The sequence below is a fragment of the Vigna angularis genome, chromosome 4 (assembly GCF_016808095.1).
Source record: "Vigna angularis cultivar LongXiaoDou No.4 chromosome 4, ASM1680809v1, whole genome shotgun sequence".
NCBI classification, from domain to species: Eukaryota; Viridiplantae; Streptophyta; class Magnoliopsida; order Fabales; family Fabaceae; genus Vigna; species Vigna angularis.
Window position 1 is genome coordinate 4,242,673 of NC_068973.1, and position 15,892 is coordinate 4,258,564.

General features: G+C 33.3%; 2 protein-coding genes across 2 annotated transcripts; one reads left to right on the forward strand and one right to left on the reverse strand.

Moving 5' to 3' along the window:
• The first annotated feature begins 2,864 nt into the window (after positions 1-2,864).
• LOC108330578 (20 kDa chaperonin, chloroplastic) lies at positions 2,865-5,675 on the forward strand. The gene is made up of 6 exons (XM_017565067.2): positions 2,865-3,023; positions 3,117-3,300; positions 3,933-4,112; positions 4,220-4,375; positions 5,156-5,233; positions 5,378-5,675. Exons 2-6 carry the CDS (start codon positions 3,136-3,138, stop codon positions 5,546-5,548), a joined length of 750 nt encoding a protein of 249 aa, XP_017420556.1. The 5' UTR covers positions 2,865-3,023; positions 3,117-3,135; the 3' UTR covers positions 5,549-5,675.
• A 1,074-nt stretch (positions 5,676-6,749) lies between these two features.
• Positions 6,750-14,284, reverse strand: LOC108331633 (auxin response factor 19). The gene is made up of 14 exons (XM_052875720.1): positions 14,031-14,284; positions 13,403-13,901; positions 12,772-12,884; positions 12,588-12,683; positions 12,017-12,073; positions 11,742-11,897; positions 11,576-11,660; positions 11,202-11,292; positions 10,955-11,119; positions 10,657-10,852; positions 10,328-10,466; positions 7,997-9,840; positions 7,457-7,647; positions 6,750-7,362 (listed from the first exon to the last, which is right to left on the reverse strand). Exons 2-14 carry the CDS (start codon positions 13,443-13,445, stop codon positions 7,182-7,184), a joined length of 3,357 nt encoding a protein of 1,118 aa, XP_052731680.1. The 5' UTR covers positions 13,446-13,901; positions 14,031-14,284; the 3' UTR covers positions 6,750-7,181.
• Between the last annotated feature and the right edge of the window lie 1,608 nt (positions 14,285-15,892).

Genomic DNA, 15,892 nt, shown 5'->3' on the forward strand with positions numbered 1-15,892 from the left:
TATTTTTTTATTCACCATTCTTATCTCTGAATGATTAATTCTACGTGGAGTGTTCTCTTCCACAATTTATTTTAATATTTTTTTTAACTATTCACTATTCACTATTTACTGTTTACTATTCATTTTTTTTTCTTAACTTTTTAAAATAAATTCTCAAATTTTTAAACTCCTTCCTTTGAAATTATTATTATTGTTACCTATCATAAATTTTAATTTTTTTTTCTTACCATACTTTTATTAACTTTATAAAAATAAAAAAAAACAAAAAAAAAACAACTATTTATTAAATTTAAATATTTTTCATGGATCTTACATCATGCATTAACAAGCATCTCAATTCCATATTAAAGTCAAAATCAACTCACAATTGTACTCAAATCCTATCTCTAGTGACTTTGTGTCTATGATAACTCATCAAGCTCCAATTCCTTGAATCCTCAACAAGAAATCATGCATTAAGTACAAGAGACTTAAGATTACTAATGCATCATGTTCTATTCCTAGATACAAGCTTTCATTAGGCATTCAATTTCAAGTTTAAATTTAAGTCATATTTTCCAATACATCAAGAACCACAAATCAAGCATGAAAACAATCTACATCAAGCATTTAACATGGAAATTAAATACTAACATGAATTGGAAAAACATATATCATTGATAGCACAAAATTACACAAGAGTTTAACAACTAATCTCATCAAATAAGAATAGCTCTCCATGGTGAATAACTTAGGATTCTACAAATTGAAGAGATAAGGAAGAAATGAAAACCAAAGCGAAGATGCAAGCCCTCTCCCAAGGTTCTTGGTAGTTACTCCATGCTCCAATTGCGTCTCCCCTGCGCCTTAGCACCTTCAATATGCAACCCAGCTTCCTCTTCAACCCCAAAAGGGGAAAAACCACCATGGATGAAGGAAAAAACCCAATGAGGACAAGCATTGTTATTATGAATGCAAGTAGCTCAGTCTTGGAGGTTATCTTAACAATCTAATGGTCATTCATTCTTAAATAGAGAAGATTGACACATGTGATGAGAGTAACATGAGGTCTTAATCTAGGTGCTTCTAGTATGGATTAAGACGTGTTATAGACTAACCTTATAAGTGTGTTAGGGTAAAACCCATTGACAATGGTTTTGCAAAGCAGTAGAGGTCACCACAAGTGCATAACCCGCCATAGCTCGACATTCATACTAAATCCAAATAGTCCAATCTAGGTCCTTGTATGTTTAAGATGTTTTGTTTAATTTCATGTGATATATGCGTCGTGTATGAAATGTTTAAGTGTAATATGAATTGTTTTTGTATCTTTAGCTTACCATTTTGTTTGTGTTTTGTTGTTAGGTTTCTGGGAGGATCAATGGATGTGTAGTTTTCTTCAAGCTAGTAGATGTATATAGTTTTGTTCTAGCTGGTTGTATATAAAGCTTGCTTTTATGGTTATGATAGATGATTGTAAATTAACTTATATTTCTGCATGTTAACTGATCTATTATATTGATTATGTGATACTTTCTTATAGTTTAATATTATATTTTTGGGATATTACAACTCCAAGTTCACATAGAATTCACACACAAAATCAAGCATCATACCATTCATTATTCTCAATCAAACACAATTAAGACCAAAATGATCATTTTATACATAGCCAACAACATACATATTAGCAGTCACAACTTTATACATTATAATCCAATTTAAAGACAAAAACTAGATTCCATTACCTTACATCGAAACTACTGAGCTCTATACACGCTAAAACCCTTGCTTAGAGCTCAAAGAATCCTAAAAATGCCTATAGAACACAGAAAAGTGATTAAAGAGAGTCCTTAAAACCTTTGATCAACAAAGAACTAAGAAAGAGAGGTAGATAACACATGCGACCAAAAAATTCCGAGACAAGATCTCAAACTAAAAGCGAAAAGGAAAAAGGAGTCCAAACAATTACTTGTTCTAAACTAAAAAATTGATCGGTAGATGTTGGAGAACACACTGTAGTGATCTCCTAGACACTCCTTGATCGTCAAATAGATTATTCAGAAGTTATATTTCTTAGAGAGAATGTAGAGAAACTCAAGGAACAAGTTTGAGAGATATTTTGTATTTTAAGTAATAAAACGAATTTAAGAAGTTCAATTTATATTATTAAATTATTTTAAAACTAAAATATTCAATCTCATTATTTTAAAACATATATCAACTCTATACACTAATTTTTAAGTTCTTACATAATTCGAATTCATATTTATTTTCTAAATTTATCTTTTAAATATATTTTTTAAAATTAAAATAATTATTTTTTCAGTTTTATCGTTTCTTTAGTTTAACCATTTTTTAATTTGACATTTTTTTTTAAATTTAGTCATTTTCTAATTTTAAAATTACTTATAAAATAAATAAAAACTATTTACAATAAAATTATTTATATTTAATTTCATAATTTTCTATATATATGTATAGATGATTTTTATTTTTTTATATTTATTTTTTATTTTTACCTTATAAATAAAAGTATTTTAAGATTGAAATAATTATTGTATTAATTTTACCATATAAGTATATAAGTGACAGGGTCTTTAACTTTAACATCGTTTTTTAAATTTAATTTTTTTAATTATAAAACTATATACAAGTAAACAAAAACTTTATATAATAAAATTATAAAAATTATTTAATTTAATTTTATAATAAATATTGATAATAATTTATGATATATTGTTACAATAAATATAATAAAATATTATTATTTAATTTTATAAAATGAAATATTTATATTAAATTTTTAATTATATTTTCATAAATTTATTTTATTTTTTCAAAAACTAGTCATGAAGAAGGTTGGTTCGGAACAGACTCACATTATCCTATGCTCACGAGTGCAGACTCACACTAGTTGGTTCTAGAAGGGTCCATTATCATCAGATAAAACCCCTATCTCTATTTAGGGTTTTATTATCTTCATTTCAGCTTTTAACGCCCCTTCTCTTCCTTCCAAACCTCTCTTCTTCGCCTCTACTAAGGTAGATAATTCCACTCTCTTCTCGCAATATTATTCTTTGCTCGCAAAACTCAAAACTTGTTTGCCTTTTCCTTGATGAATTTGGTTTGCGCAGTGTAAGTAAGTTCCACTCAATGGCCAGCACCCAGCTCACAGCAATAGCGTCATCAGTCTCTACGACGTCGTTGGAAAGGCTTCGACCTTCGACATTTCAGATGGGCCGTGTGAGGATTGGCAATCTTCCCCAGAGGTCCTTCAGGGGGTTGGTCGTTAAAGCTGCCACTGTTGTTGCCCCTAAGGTGTGTGTGTATGTATATTATTCTTTTAACTCTTACTTTTGTATATGAAAAAGATGAATTATTTATAGGTTGTTTTTTTTTTTATGTGCTGAATTCCTAGCGGTGAAGCGAGAGTATACTTAATATAGATGAATTAGAGATTATTAATGTATGTTTGGATAGGTTTATCTATCCATTTCCAGAAAGGAGAAAAAAATGTTAGCTAGAAATACAAGGAACTCTTCTGAAAGTTAAGATTAGTTTATTCATAAAGTAATATGTATTATTAAGAGGAACTAGTATGAAACAAACTTATTTGATTTCTATATTTATTTATTCTTCTATAATACTTGTATAATTAATTAATTTTAGTAATCTTCTTTAATTAGAGAATATTAACTCAAAATGAAAATTCCTCCTTTTTTGTTTGTTCCACGTTGTTGAACAATGCTGTACCAAATATTTAGTATTTTCTCTTGGCTTTTATTTTATTTTGGATTGTCTTGTAATTTAGTTATGGAACGAAATGTTATATAATTGATGATTGATGATTTTGAAGTACAGGGCATATTTCAACAATTTTGGTTTATTGAATGAAAAGTTTGTGCTTTGATAATCCAATAGCTTCATGTAACTGTTGGTTTGTTGTGCAGTACACCGCAATTAAGCCTCTGGGTGACAGAGTACTGATAAAAGTTAAGGAAGCAGAAGAGAAAACTGACGGTGGGATTTTGCTTCCCTCAACCGCTCAAACTAAGCCTCAAGGGGGTGAGGTGGTTGCTGTTGGTGAAGGAAAGACAGTTGGGAAGTCAAAAGTAGATGTTAGTGTGAAGGTAATGTTGCTGCTTTGTTAGAGTCTTTTAACCTTTAGTGGTCTGTGTTTAATTTTCTGGGAAAGTAGTGAGGTTGGCTCTCAGTGATGGGTGTTGTCTTTATACAGACTGGTGCGCAAGTTGTGTATTCTAAATATGCTGGTACCGAGGTAGAATTCAATGGTACAAAGCATCTTATTGTGAAGGATGATGACATTGTCGGTATCCTTGAAACTGATGACATCAAGGAACTTAAACCCTTGAATGATAGAGTCCTCATAAAGGTATTTCCTTTCCTTTGCTTATTCCAGTGTTTGGATCTTTAGGTGGAAGTGATACTAGATCATTTGGCAACCATGTTCTTAATCCTATAATATAATTCTCTTGATATTTTTAGGTTCTGCTCAGATGTTAAGTTTTGTTAATCTTCTTATACGTAATAGAGCAGCATCTAAAGGGGCACTGTGGTCCCTTGGGAGGTATCTATGTTTTGCATTTTTTTCATACATCTGTATTGATATATCCAAACCTTTAAACAAAAGGTTATGAAACATCTAATATAGCCAACATGTTTCTAAATTGGGGTAGGGTTTCGTTGTGATATTTGACACTGGCAAACAAGATTGATTCTGCTGCAATTACTGTTGTTATGCGGATATTGTGAATAGCCATAACGGTAATGGATCGCATATGAAAACCATGATAGCCAAATGAAACATTGAAGTATGTCTAAGATAGAAATGTAGGAATTATCGTTTCTTGAACCAGAAATAGTAGTTGTCTTCTTTATGAATGATGCTCAAGAAGGGACAGATTAATTTAAGTTCCACTTGCAGGCAATAGGTAGTGATTTATGTTGGTAATGCCTATGTTGTAGAATTGTCTTTTTAATTTGGATTTTCAGAATAGCTGTTATATTGGTTAGTATTAGCATATCTAAATATGTGGCCTGCATGCAACCTCCTGAAATCAAATGTATATCAATTATATTTAAGGAGTTGAATTGCTGCATGAAATGCATATCAAATGTATGTACCCTCTGATTGATTAAATATTGAATGCAGGTTGCTGAAGCCGAGGAAAAAACTGCTGGTGGTTTATTACTTACCGAGGCAACCAAGGAGAAGCCTTCTATTGGAACAGTATGCATTCTTATAATATCCTATCAGTCTTCTTCTATCTGAAAAGATATTCTAGTTATATCACTGTTTAATAGGATTATGCTTATTACTTGATCAAGGATCTTAATAGCGAATAATGTTTTCCTAATACTTGGTATGTTACAGGTGATAGCAGTTGGTCCAGGGCAATTGGACGAGGAAGGCAACAGAAAACCATTGTCCGTGACACCGGGGAACACAGTATTGTACTCCAAATATGCTGGAAATGACTTCAAGGGAAAAGATGGTGACTATATTACCTTGAGGGTCTCAGATGTCATGGCTGTCCTCTCCTAGGAACAATATGTCTGGTTTTTGTGACTTCAATTTTTCGTGTCCATCTTGAGGAAAGTGGATTTTTTTTAATTGTAATGACGATTGAAAAATATAGTTTATTGCTAGACAATATGCCTTGGATTTTGAATCGTCTTCTGCAATATCTTGGAACATTTTGTTAATTGATGTGAAGATAAAGGAATAGGGATTTATGAGTTAATTAAAATGGACTAATTTGTAGGTTACTTGTCAGCAGCTTTGTTTTATGGGACATTGACATTGAACGTATTTAACATTGATATTATGATAGTTGATATTTTAATTTAATGGATTGTAAAATAAACGCATCTATTTTAAATTGATGAAATCTCAATTTGAACCGTTTTAGTTTTACTAGTATGTTCTCACAATAATTGAGTCAGTAATGTGTTATAACTGTTCTCTCAAATCATATTAGATCAGAAGTGAAATAGAGTGTTAAAGAAAAAGATAAAAAGAGATAAGGTACAAATAAAAGAAAAAAAAAGAAAAATGTTTTACGAAAATACATGAAGAAATGCTCCAGAGAAACATAACACACTTGCTAAAATAAAATAGTGTCATGGCAACTGCAAATGAAATTAAAAGGTTGCGACAAATCTTCACTAAGCTCCAATTATTAGAGAATACCCAGCATTAAGCTTATTTACAAAATCAATTCTCCCTTTATATTGTATCAAATTCAATCCACCATTAATAAACTAAACACCTATAAATTGTGAGAGCAAGTGCTCTTAAACAAGTCTAACCTATAACACATCCATCTTGAGAGAAAATGTTAAGTTATGAGTGATTATTGAAGATATAATCTTATTATGCAGTAAATAGAGATTTTGTAATGTGAAAATATGATTTGATAATTGAAAATATACGATATATTTAGCATATATGTAGAAATTTTATTCAACTTTATTACCATATTTATCAAGTACACATAAGATTATAAACAAATCATTGTGCCTATGACAATTCCTGGAAATTTAAAGCACATTATACCCAAAAGTCCAAATAAGTGAATAAATGACTTTCTTTTTTTATCATAACCAAACTTCATAATTCCCATCATGAAAACAACGTCGGCACTTGTACAAAAGCTAGCATTGACAATTTGGCATGTATTGTTTACTCTCCCTATCATCACTTGGTTACCTAATTTCTTCATCTAACTTTAAGGATCACCAGATTTACGGAACTGTAAGTAAAACACTTTTATAGAAGAACAATACAATCATATATATTATACACCAGCTGACCTATATGGCTGTACCTCGAGAAAAAAGATAAAAATCCTAAGCTTGCGCTAGCAGCCAAAAGAAAAGCAGTTCAAAAGATAGAATCTGCATCTTTCTGGAAAAGGAATCTGGTCTTGGTACATCCAGGTATCTAAACTTCTCTCTCACCATTCAAAACATTGCATTGACATTTAACCGGATGCCTCTATGTTCAACCTGCTCTACACTACCCATCAACTGCATCCCGTGCAATGAATTTATCTCCTTTCCACTGGTGATATATAGAAACACCAACAAGAAATTTTAAGGGTTAAGTTAGTCTTCTTCCATCTCTCAAAATATACAAGTTGATGACTGCTCCAAAATGTCAATACTAGACATCCTTATCGGTTAAACGAGGCTGCAGAGTTATCATCATACTGTCCCCTCCATGCATTGCCATTATCTGTTCCACTACAAGCTTGATTGGGAACTGGAACATGTCCTAAATCTCCATCTAAGCTCATTTGCTGTACCTCAGCAGATGACAATATCTTTATGCTCTGGACACAGCTTACAAATTCTCTGCAAGGAATTGCAAGTTTTAGACTAAGAAAAAAAAATCTGAATGGATGAAACATTAGGGACTATGAACAACTAGGAATTGATGACTACTTACTCCCAAGGGTCATCACCAACAAGAAGAATGTCGTTTTCGTGATCTACGTAGACTAGTTTCCACTCTGTCCTTTGAGGATCTTCTAGCTGCCCTTCAATTCCAAACATCCTAGCCAAATCATGCCGGAGTTCATCATACCCCTTGTAACGGGTAACATCGATACATCTTCCAACAGAGCCACATTTTTGAACCTTCAAAATATGTGAAACAGTATCAAGCATTTGAATATTATCCAAATAATGTATTTAAACACAAGTAATCCAGGCTAAAGCATTTGAGTGGGTAGGAAATGAGAGCGTTGACTTAGGTTAACGAGTTGAACTAAGAATATTAGACAATATCAATAAAAATATATAGGAAATGTACTGGTCATAAACAATTCACATGAGCCAGTAAAATATAGATAACAAAATGATGTTTGACTTGTACTATTTAAAAATTGCATGACATCCCTATTTCTGTTTCATTAAACATTAAGACACCGTATGTGTTAAGCAAATATAATAGGTGTATAGATTTTTGAACAAGTAAATGACAAACCTTAGTATATGTTCTCATTCTTTGAGTCTGACTAGCCCACAAGCCGTCATTCAAAACCCCAGGGTCATTGATGGCAATGTCACTGGAGCATCCAGGCTTAAAAGGCATGTCTGGCACCCCAAATGGCTGTGAACTAATGGCAGCAGTGGAAAGCTCAGTTTCAATGTCTCTTGGAGCACCACCATAATTGGACAGCAAGTTTTGAAGATCTTTTTGAGAATCATACCCTCTTGAGAGCAAAGTATCAGGTGTTAATCCATCAAGATTAGAGGTAAATGGAAGATTATTTCTCGGGTGCGATTGGACATCACCATCCATGCAGAAACTGGGAAGTGGGAAGTTCTGGTGGATATTATTAGGATCGATAGAGTAAGATGTTCCAGAAGAAGCTTCCATCTGATCAGCAATTGTCCCTTTGCACTTCAGCTGGTCAGGTCCTCTTACACAGGGTAATTCGTGTTTGATCTGCATCTCAGACTTTCTATGAAGCTCCTGTATCAAATGATTAGTGGGTTCAACTACCGAAGGTCCTCCTAATGTGGTTGGTAACTGTTGATTTCTTTTAATCAGATTTGAAGGAGATATCTGGCAGTTATTAGTAGACGGTGAAGTTGAGCATGATGGGGCATCTCCATCTGTAAGTGTTGAAGGAGCTCTAGTATTAGTTAATGATTTCTGTGTATTTTGGGATTGGTTCATAGGAAACTGCTGTGTTTGCATCAAAGCCGAAGAAGAGTAGTTGTTGCCATTGAAAAGCTTCTCCATTGAGAAAGCATTGTTGCCAAGCTGTTGAGGCTGGTGACACTGTGATAGAGGCAGCTGCGGTAATTGCTGGTTTTGTTGATGAGTATTTTGTTGCTGTAGAAGATGAGACTGCAAAAGGGGGCTAGAAGTGGAAAGGAGTTGTTGCTGTTTCTGTTGTTGTTGTTGCTGTTGTTGTTGCTGCTGCAATTTCTGTAGCAACTGCAACTGTGGTTGTTGCTCTGAGCTGTTTTGCTGTGACATTTGTGTCATTTGTGGTTGCTGTGGCGTCCTCTGTGACATGCTTTGTTGCAATAACTGCAATGGAGATGATTGCAACTGTGTCTGTTGCTGCTGCCTCTGTAAGAGACTAGCTTGCTGGTCAATTTGTTGAAACTGAGAATCTTGCGGTAAGGATGTCATCAGCAATGCATTCTTATTGGGTGATTGAAAACTTTGTTGGGGTGGGATATTTCCCGAGAGTAATTGCTGTTGCTGAAGCTGGGAGTATGTCACTGGTTGCTGCACACACTGATTTTGAATCTGGTTAGAAGAAACTGCCTCATTATTCATGATGGTCTGTTGACATGACTGTTGTTGCTGTGGCTGTTGTGGTCTCTGTTGAGGCATTTGGGGCTGTTGTTGCTGTGGTTGTGACAGGTTTTGCAGTACAGGCAGCTGTTGTTGCCTCTGTTGCTGCTGTTGGAGCGGGTTTAAGGTTGTTGGCATCAATGACTGCACCTTCTGCTGTTGTTGATGCTGCGGAGGCCACGACGTTTGGGGTTGTTGCAATTGGTTGACTTGGTTTGGTAAATTAGGTTTGTTAAATTGTAGATTTGGTGCAGAGAGGACAGGAGCTTGAAAGTTCAATAATTTGGATGGATCATCAGTGGGAAGGTTACCATGCAGTGTATTGGATGAAAGCATGGATGGGGGCATAAATCCAGATTGGGCAGCGGAGAACTGATTATTTTGCTGCATGCTCATCCATTGCACCAAACTCAAACCTGGGAAGATTGAACTTGAGGCATCCTTCATTCCAAGGTCATCTCCAAGCCAGGGCATAGCTCTCTTGAAAGCATTTTCTATATCAGAATCATCATCTGCAAAATCAAATAAGCAAGCAAATATCATCTGTTACAATCAATCTATAGACAACTACCAGTGATAAGAAAAGAAGAGGAAAAAAGTATAAAGATTTTCTGAATGTTACTCTTCAATAAAGCTATTAGATGTGAGATTATGCTTTCTTCATAGAAGCAACTTGATTTCATTTAATAATGAGTAGATGACCGATTAAGAACATTAGATTCTAAGAATAGTAAAATGGAACTAACAGCTAGTGACATGAATTATTATTAACTTCTATCACATATTTACATTCAAATTCATCATTTTTATCACAATATGCCAGAATTGATTTTTCTCACATGAATTTTGTATTGAAGTGAAAATATATATTAGATTGTTTGTCAGAGCAAAAAAACAAACTAAGACACTTTTTGACAGGCGACAAACTTGATAATCAATGGAAGCAATGAGAAATTTCTGAATAAAATTTAAAATTGTTGTGGTGAGTACTCTTGCTACCTGGCATTCCTGGTTGCTTGGGAAACTTCGGCCTAAAGAATGGAGGAGGACAAATGTAGAAAGGAGTCACTACTGGTTCAATATCCCAAAGTGAAACTCTGCTTGGGCGCTCACCAGCTGTTGATTCATCCCATCCAACCTATCAAAATTCAAAACATGACTCCCTCTCTCAAGAAGCTACAGCAGAGGTTCAGTATTGATTACATTAAAGAGTTATGCACATGCTCATGTACATGTAGATTATACGACATTAAATGCATGTTTTAGATCAATTTGATTTACCTTTTCCTATTTCAGCTATACAAATAATGCATCTCTTATGATGATACCTGAAGATTGCGCCACTGAGAATGCTTCCATCTGACAGGATCCAAGTCACTGATCCCAGTGATTGTACCCATATGTCTGCGTACCCCTGACTCCTCGGTCTCAAACATCATTCTGAATCTCATTCCAAGGGAAGCTTGATTGAAGAGAGCTTTATTATACTTGGCCAATGGAATTACAAATTCGGAGGGGCTGGCCCTGTAAAATTGACAGATGTCTATAAGAGGCTGTCACAAATATTCAATGGATGCATTCCATGTAATAAAATAATATTAAATATATGCCAAATATATATAGCACCTTGGATTATAGAAAATAGTAAATGGGCTGTTATTTGAAGCAGCATGAGCTGCGGCAGCAAGAATGCCAATGTGCATGCTGTCACTGGATATTACTGATGAAGATAGCGCTGGCTGCTGTCTGTTAGCTCTTTTTATACCTAAAAGAAGTTGTTGTTTTTCATCCCTGAATATAACCAAAATGAATTGACTCAGCAATAGGGTGAATGTTATTCCAAAAGTTTCAAATAAAATTTTTTATGTCTAACCTGATAAAAAGAACTGAATCTCCAGCAAACAGCCTTTTTGTGCTAACAAAGACACTCCAACCCGTAGTCAATAGATGCCTCTTTGGTTGTCCTGTAACCGATGTTCTAGAAATTTTAGCATCCAACCATGTAAATCATCAAATCATGCTTAAGTTATATGATCATAATCTGGTCAAACTTATTATACAATCCCAATGTTGATAATCCTGGAATTTTTCTGGGATAAGTTTAGTTTAAGCTAAATGATGTTGCATCTTTGTGTTTTAGAGAACAATGAATCCTGTTGGGGAATCAATGAGGCATACAAAAAAGAGAAAAAATTATATACTATAACAAAGGATGAAGACAATGAAGGATGGTAAGAGTTGCTATACCTCGATAGATATGTCTAAATGTCCAAGTACTGTCATGCAAATCTTTGGCAACAATCTCCTGAGCTGGAGGTTGCATTGAAAAATCCTATCAAACACACTTCTAATCAGCATGAAAAGATCACATAAAATCTCCAACTCATGGTAAATTAAAATATTAAATACACACCAGAAGTGGGAATATTTTCTCTGCAGCTCTTCGAGGCACAGAAAATCCACCATGAGTGCTTGTGTCACTAGCTGTAAGAGTTTTGCAAAAGAACTCAGTAGGTTGTTGATTTTGTTTGAGACCCATGTCAGATGCCAATATTGCTTCCTTGTCATACTGTACAACAGTTACATCAAACACAGTCTTGTATGAGTTCCATATCATTGGTCATGGAACAGTGGAAAATAGATCTCAGATACACATCAATAAATTAGCTGATTGCACAGCTGACCTACTTTAGTAACAGGTTGAAGAGTCATCTGCGCATAGACCTCATCAGTTTCAGGATCAGCCTGATCCAAAACAGAAAGAATTATCAATATATGTATTATGCAAGATTCACGAAAGAAAAAAATCAGAAAGGGCCATCATATCAAATTCTTGAGAAATTGTAATGATGTTGCTTCAAGCCATCAACCCAGGTTGGTCTATAACTAATATATGGATGAGGTGGCAAATGATATCCACCATCTTAAGCAAATGAAGAAAAAGAAACAGAGTTTGCAAAGTCTTAAACTCCAAGATTTGGTAGAGGACAATTGACATAATTTATAAAAAGACATGTCATGCAGAATGTCACTTTTCCTTCAAGATGAACATTAGTTTATCCGAAATCCCTGGTGACTAACCATGATCCAAAAATGTGAAAGAAGGTGAATTATTAGTACATGCCCCTTCAAGGAAGATAAATTTCAGTGGAGATTGAATGCATCTAGTCTTTAAATTTCAAAATTTTAAGATGTGTTATAAACTTGTCTCTATTGAAATACTGCCATGTAAATTGCAACAACAGGAAAGTGCACCTACGTGAAGAGCAACATTGTGAAGCATGCAAATCAACTTGGATGGAAGGTTAGGGTAACTGGGAACGAAGTCAGCCTCCTTTTGCATGGATGCTGCAACCTAAAAGTCACAAGTAGTCAAAAGAAGCTTCATCGGTAATCACAATGAAGAATATCATGGTCTTAGAATTATGGCATAAGAAACATACTTGCTCACTGTGTCCTTGAGGAAAGTAAACCACAAGACTTCCAACAGGAGGTAAGGAAACCAATGGTCCAGCACATGCATGCCATAACTCTGAATTGATGGTCTTCCTTTCCCCTGTAGCAAGCACGGATATATTTATCACAATTATTCCGTACATACGAAAACTCAACAAAAAAAATGAAGATTTCCCACAATTTTAAAATTCAGTTACAAAGGATTAACATCAAGCACATTCAGATTTGGCGCTTACAACCATGAAAGTTTATCTTTAGGTCAAAAGAGTAAAAGGTGAGAAAAAAAATGAGGGGTGAAATGCAAGTAAAGATAGATTAATATGCCAAGGTATCACTTTTGTTCAGGCCGCAGGTAAAAGGATTCATCTCATGGAGAATAGGGCTAACAAAGCAACACCAGAAAATTAACCAAAAGATCAACTTTAAACTCAGATGAATAATGTCAACTTCCCTTCAGTACGATATACTCATATAAATCACCATTTTTCTTGAAAGCAATCATCCTCGGAATCCCTAAGCAATGTTAGTGTTTGATGAAACAGGACAACACTACCACATAGAGGGGGGAGACAGAAAACATACTTACTGAGGCTGCAAGTAATGGTTGAGAAAAAGTACCTTCGCTGGAATTAGGCAAGTAGCCATTTGGAGGAGCCTTCATTAGCACCTGTTAAAGCGATGACCCCAAACAAGTTCAACACTCTTCTTCCTAAAACAAGATTTAACCTTGTTCGCCAAGTCTTCCACAATAGCAACAATTCTAACTCCAACTCATAGTCCAAAAAAAGCAGCAACACTTCCCCAGAAGCAAACAAGAAGATGCAGAACCCCCTCCGGCACCTACCACAAAGTTCCCTAATAACATCGAGCAGAATCAACAAAAAGCTCACCCCTTTTTCCTAGAAATGCTTCTAATAGTTGCCTCCAACTCCACAAGTTTCGAATTCAAAAACTAGCAGAACCTCAGCACAAAGCCTCCCCTTTCTGCAATTCCCTCCGCCAACATCCAAGGACTCAATGGAATTCTGCTACAGCCAGAACCAACACTTCAAAACCCAAAAACAAGAACCTTGCAGCTGAAACCAAATGAAGCTGAGGGTGTCCAAGAAGCCAAAACCTGTAAAGCACAACACAAAATAACAACCATTTCAACAGTGACACCAAGCAATCAAACGAAGAAAAACAAAGCAAACAAAAAGGCCTTCAGAAACTGATCCCCACATAAAAACAAGCCAAAATGAATCACCTTCTAGGCACCAGACTAATCAGCAGCATCAACAACCCCAGAGAATGAACCAAAATGGAGAGGGAGGAAATGGGAACTACACTTCGTGTGGATTAAGGTAACAAGGTGATGTCTGAAGAACCAAAGTGGAGAAAACTGACTTGTCGCCGGGAAATCAGAGGGGCTGAACAAAAGGAAGACAGCTTTTCTTTTGGTGCTTTATGCGAACAGGCCGACATGAAATATAGACTAAAGCAATCAATCACAGACAGGCATGGTTAAAAGAACTCATTAAAGAAGTAGGGTATTATTAATAAAATATATATAAAAATTAATAAAATCAAACCAGATTAGCCTTGCTTAATTACACGGCATGATCGTGTTTTAGACAATATTCCTTCCCATGGTTAAAATTTGGGTCCCAAACCCACCTTACATTCCACTGAAATTTCTTGCATTCGGGTGTGTTTTTTATACAATAACCACACATCAACACTGCGCAGTTTTTCTAATACTACTAATTCAACATCTTAAATTCAAACCTTAATGTTACATCATTGTACAAAGGAAAAAAAAAGTTGATTGAATAGAGTCTTAGATTCAAATCTTATTGTCACATCACTGTAAATTGGAAAAAATTGAGTACTTCAATATAGTATTTTAAGAGTTGAAAATTTATGCTATTCACTGCTGATTTTAAATAGTTCCTATACAAATTAGTAATCTTATCATGTTATAAAATATTGTACTTAGAATCATAATATCAAATGTATTTTGACTAGTTTCATGTATTAACATCACAAGTTATGTTAAATGAAGTCGATACTCTCTTCAAAATCTTGCAAAGATCATTTATTATGCATATGATAGAATTACGTCCAAGTTCTTAAAATTATTATAAACTATAAACAAATTTAAAATAAGATTAAATATGTTTTTTATATCTGTATTATAAAATATAAAAGAAAATTTATGTTTTGTTTTTAAACTAAATTATAATTATAATGTATTTCCTCAACCTATGAAAGTAGTATAAAATTTTCTCTTTGGCAAATATTATGTAACTTTCGTGTATGATTATTGATAATGATATTTTACATTATTTTTAAAATATACAACAACTCAATAATTTATAATTTAAGTTAGGAGATAACTAAACATATATTTAAGTCTTTAAAATACTAATTAAACCAGAATAAATTTGTAAATTTAGTTTGGTAACAAACATGTTATTTATTATCATCATTAACTTAATCAGTGCATTTATGATAAAACATTTTTATTGTAAATGTTTTAATTTAGTTTGTGCTTCATATTGTAATTTATATAATATATTTTAAATTTTTAATGATAGTATTAAAAATATTCATATTTCAATTAATATTTTATTTGATTAATGACAATAATGTATGTTATCAAGATAAATTTTTTATTCATTTTTATATAATATATTTTAAATTTTTTAATGACAATATTAAAAAGATTAATACTTTATTTGATTAATGACAAAAATATATGTTTTCAAGATTTTTTTTTATTTTAATACTTTTAGATTTTAAATATTATGTCATTTTAGAGATACGTTAATTGTAAAATTTAAAGTTCAAAACTTGTGTAAGATTTTATAATAAAAATGTTCTTACCAATTATTTGATGAGTTATTATTTTTTAGTTTATCAGGGGAAAAAATATATATATGTGTGATTTTAGTTCAGTACATACATAAGATTCACATCATTTTTAATTTAAAATATAAAGACATTGAGTTTGTGAATTTTTTATTATATAATTTTTTTATTTAATGTAAAACTTAAATTCATTTAAATAATTTAATTGTTCAGTTAGATAGTTACCCTCATATAAAAATAAAATAAATTAAAATT

Bases quoted from the DNA above. Each gene is read 5' to 3' on its own strand.
- LOC108330578 (XM_017565067.2), top strand. From the start codon at position 3,136: ATGGCCAGCACCCAGCTCACAGCAATAGCGTCATCAGTCTCTACGACG. The intron at 3,301-3,932 runs GTGTGTGTGTAT...TTTGTTGTGCAG, and splicing joins CCACTGTTGTTGCCCCTAAG to TACACCGCAATTAAGCCTCT. The intron at 4,113-4,219 runs GTAATGTTGCTG...GTCTTTATACAG, and splicing joins AAGTAGATGTTAGTGTGAAG to ACTGGTGCGCAAGTTGTGTA.
- LOC108331633 (XM_052875720.1), bottom strand. From the start codon at position 13,445: ATGAAGGCTCCTCCAAATGGCTACTTGCCTAATTCCAGCGAAG. The intron at 12,684-12,771 runs GTATGTTTCTTA...TGTGACTTTTAG, and splicing joins CTCAAGGACACAGTGAGCAA to GTTGCAGCATCCATGCAAAA. The intron at 11,293-11,575 runs GTATAGCAACTC...CATCGGTTACAG, and splicing joins ATTTAGACATATCTATCGAG to GACAACCAAAGAGGCATCTA.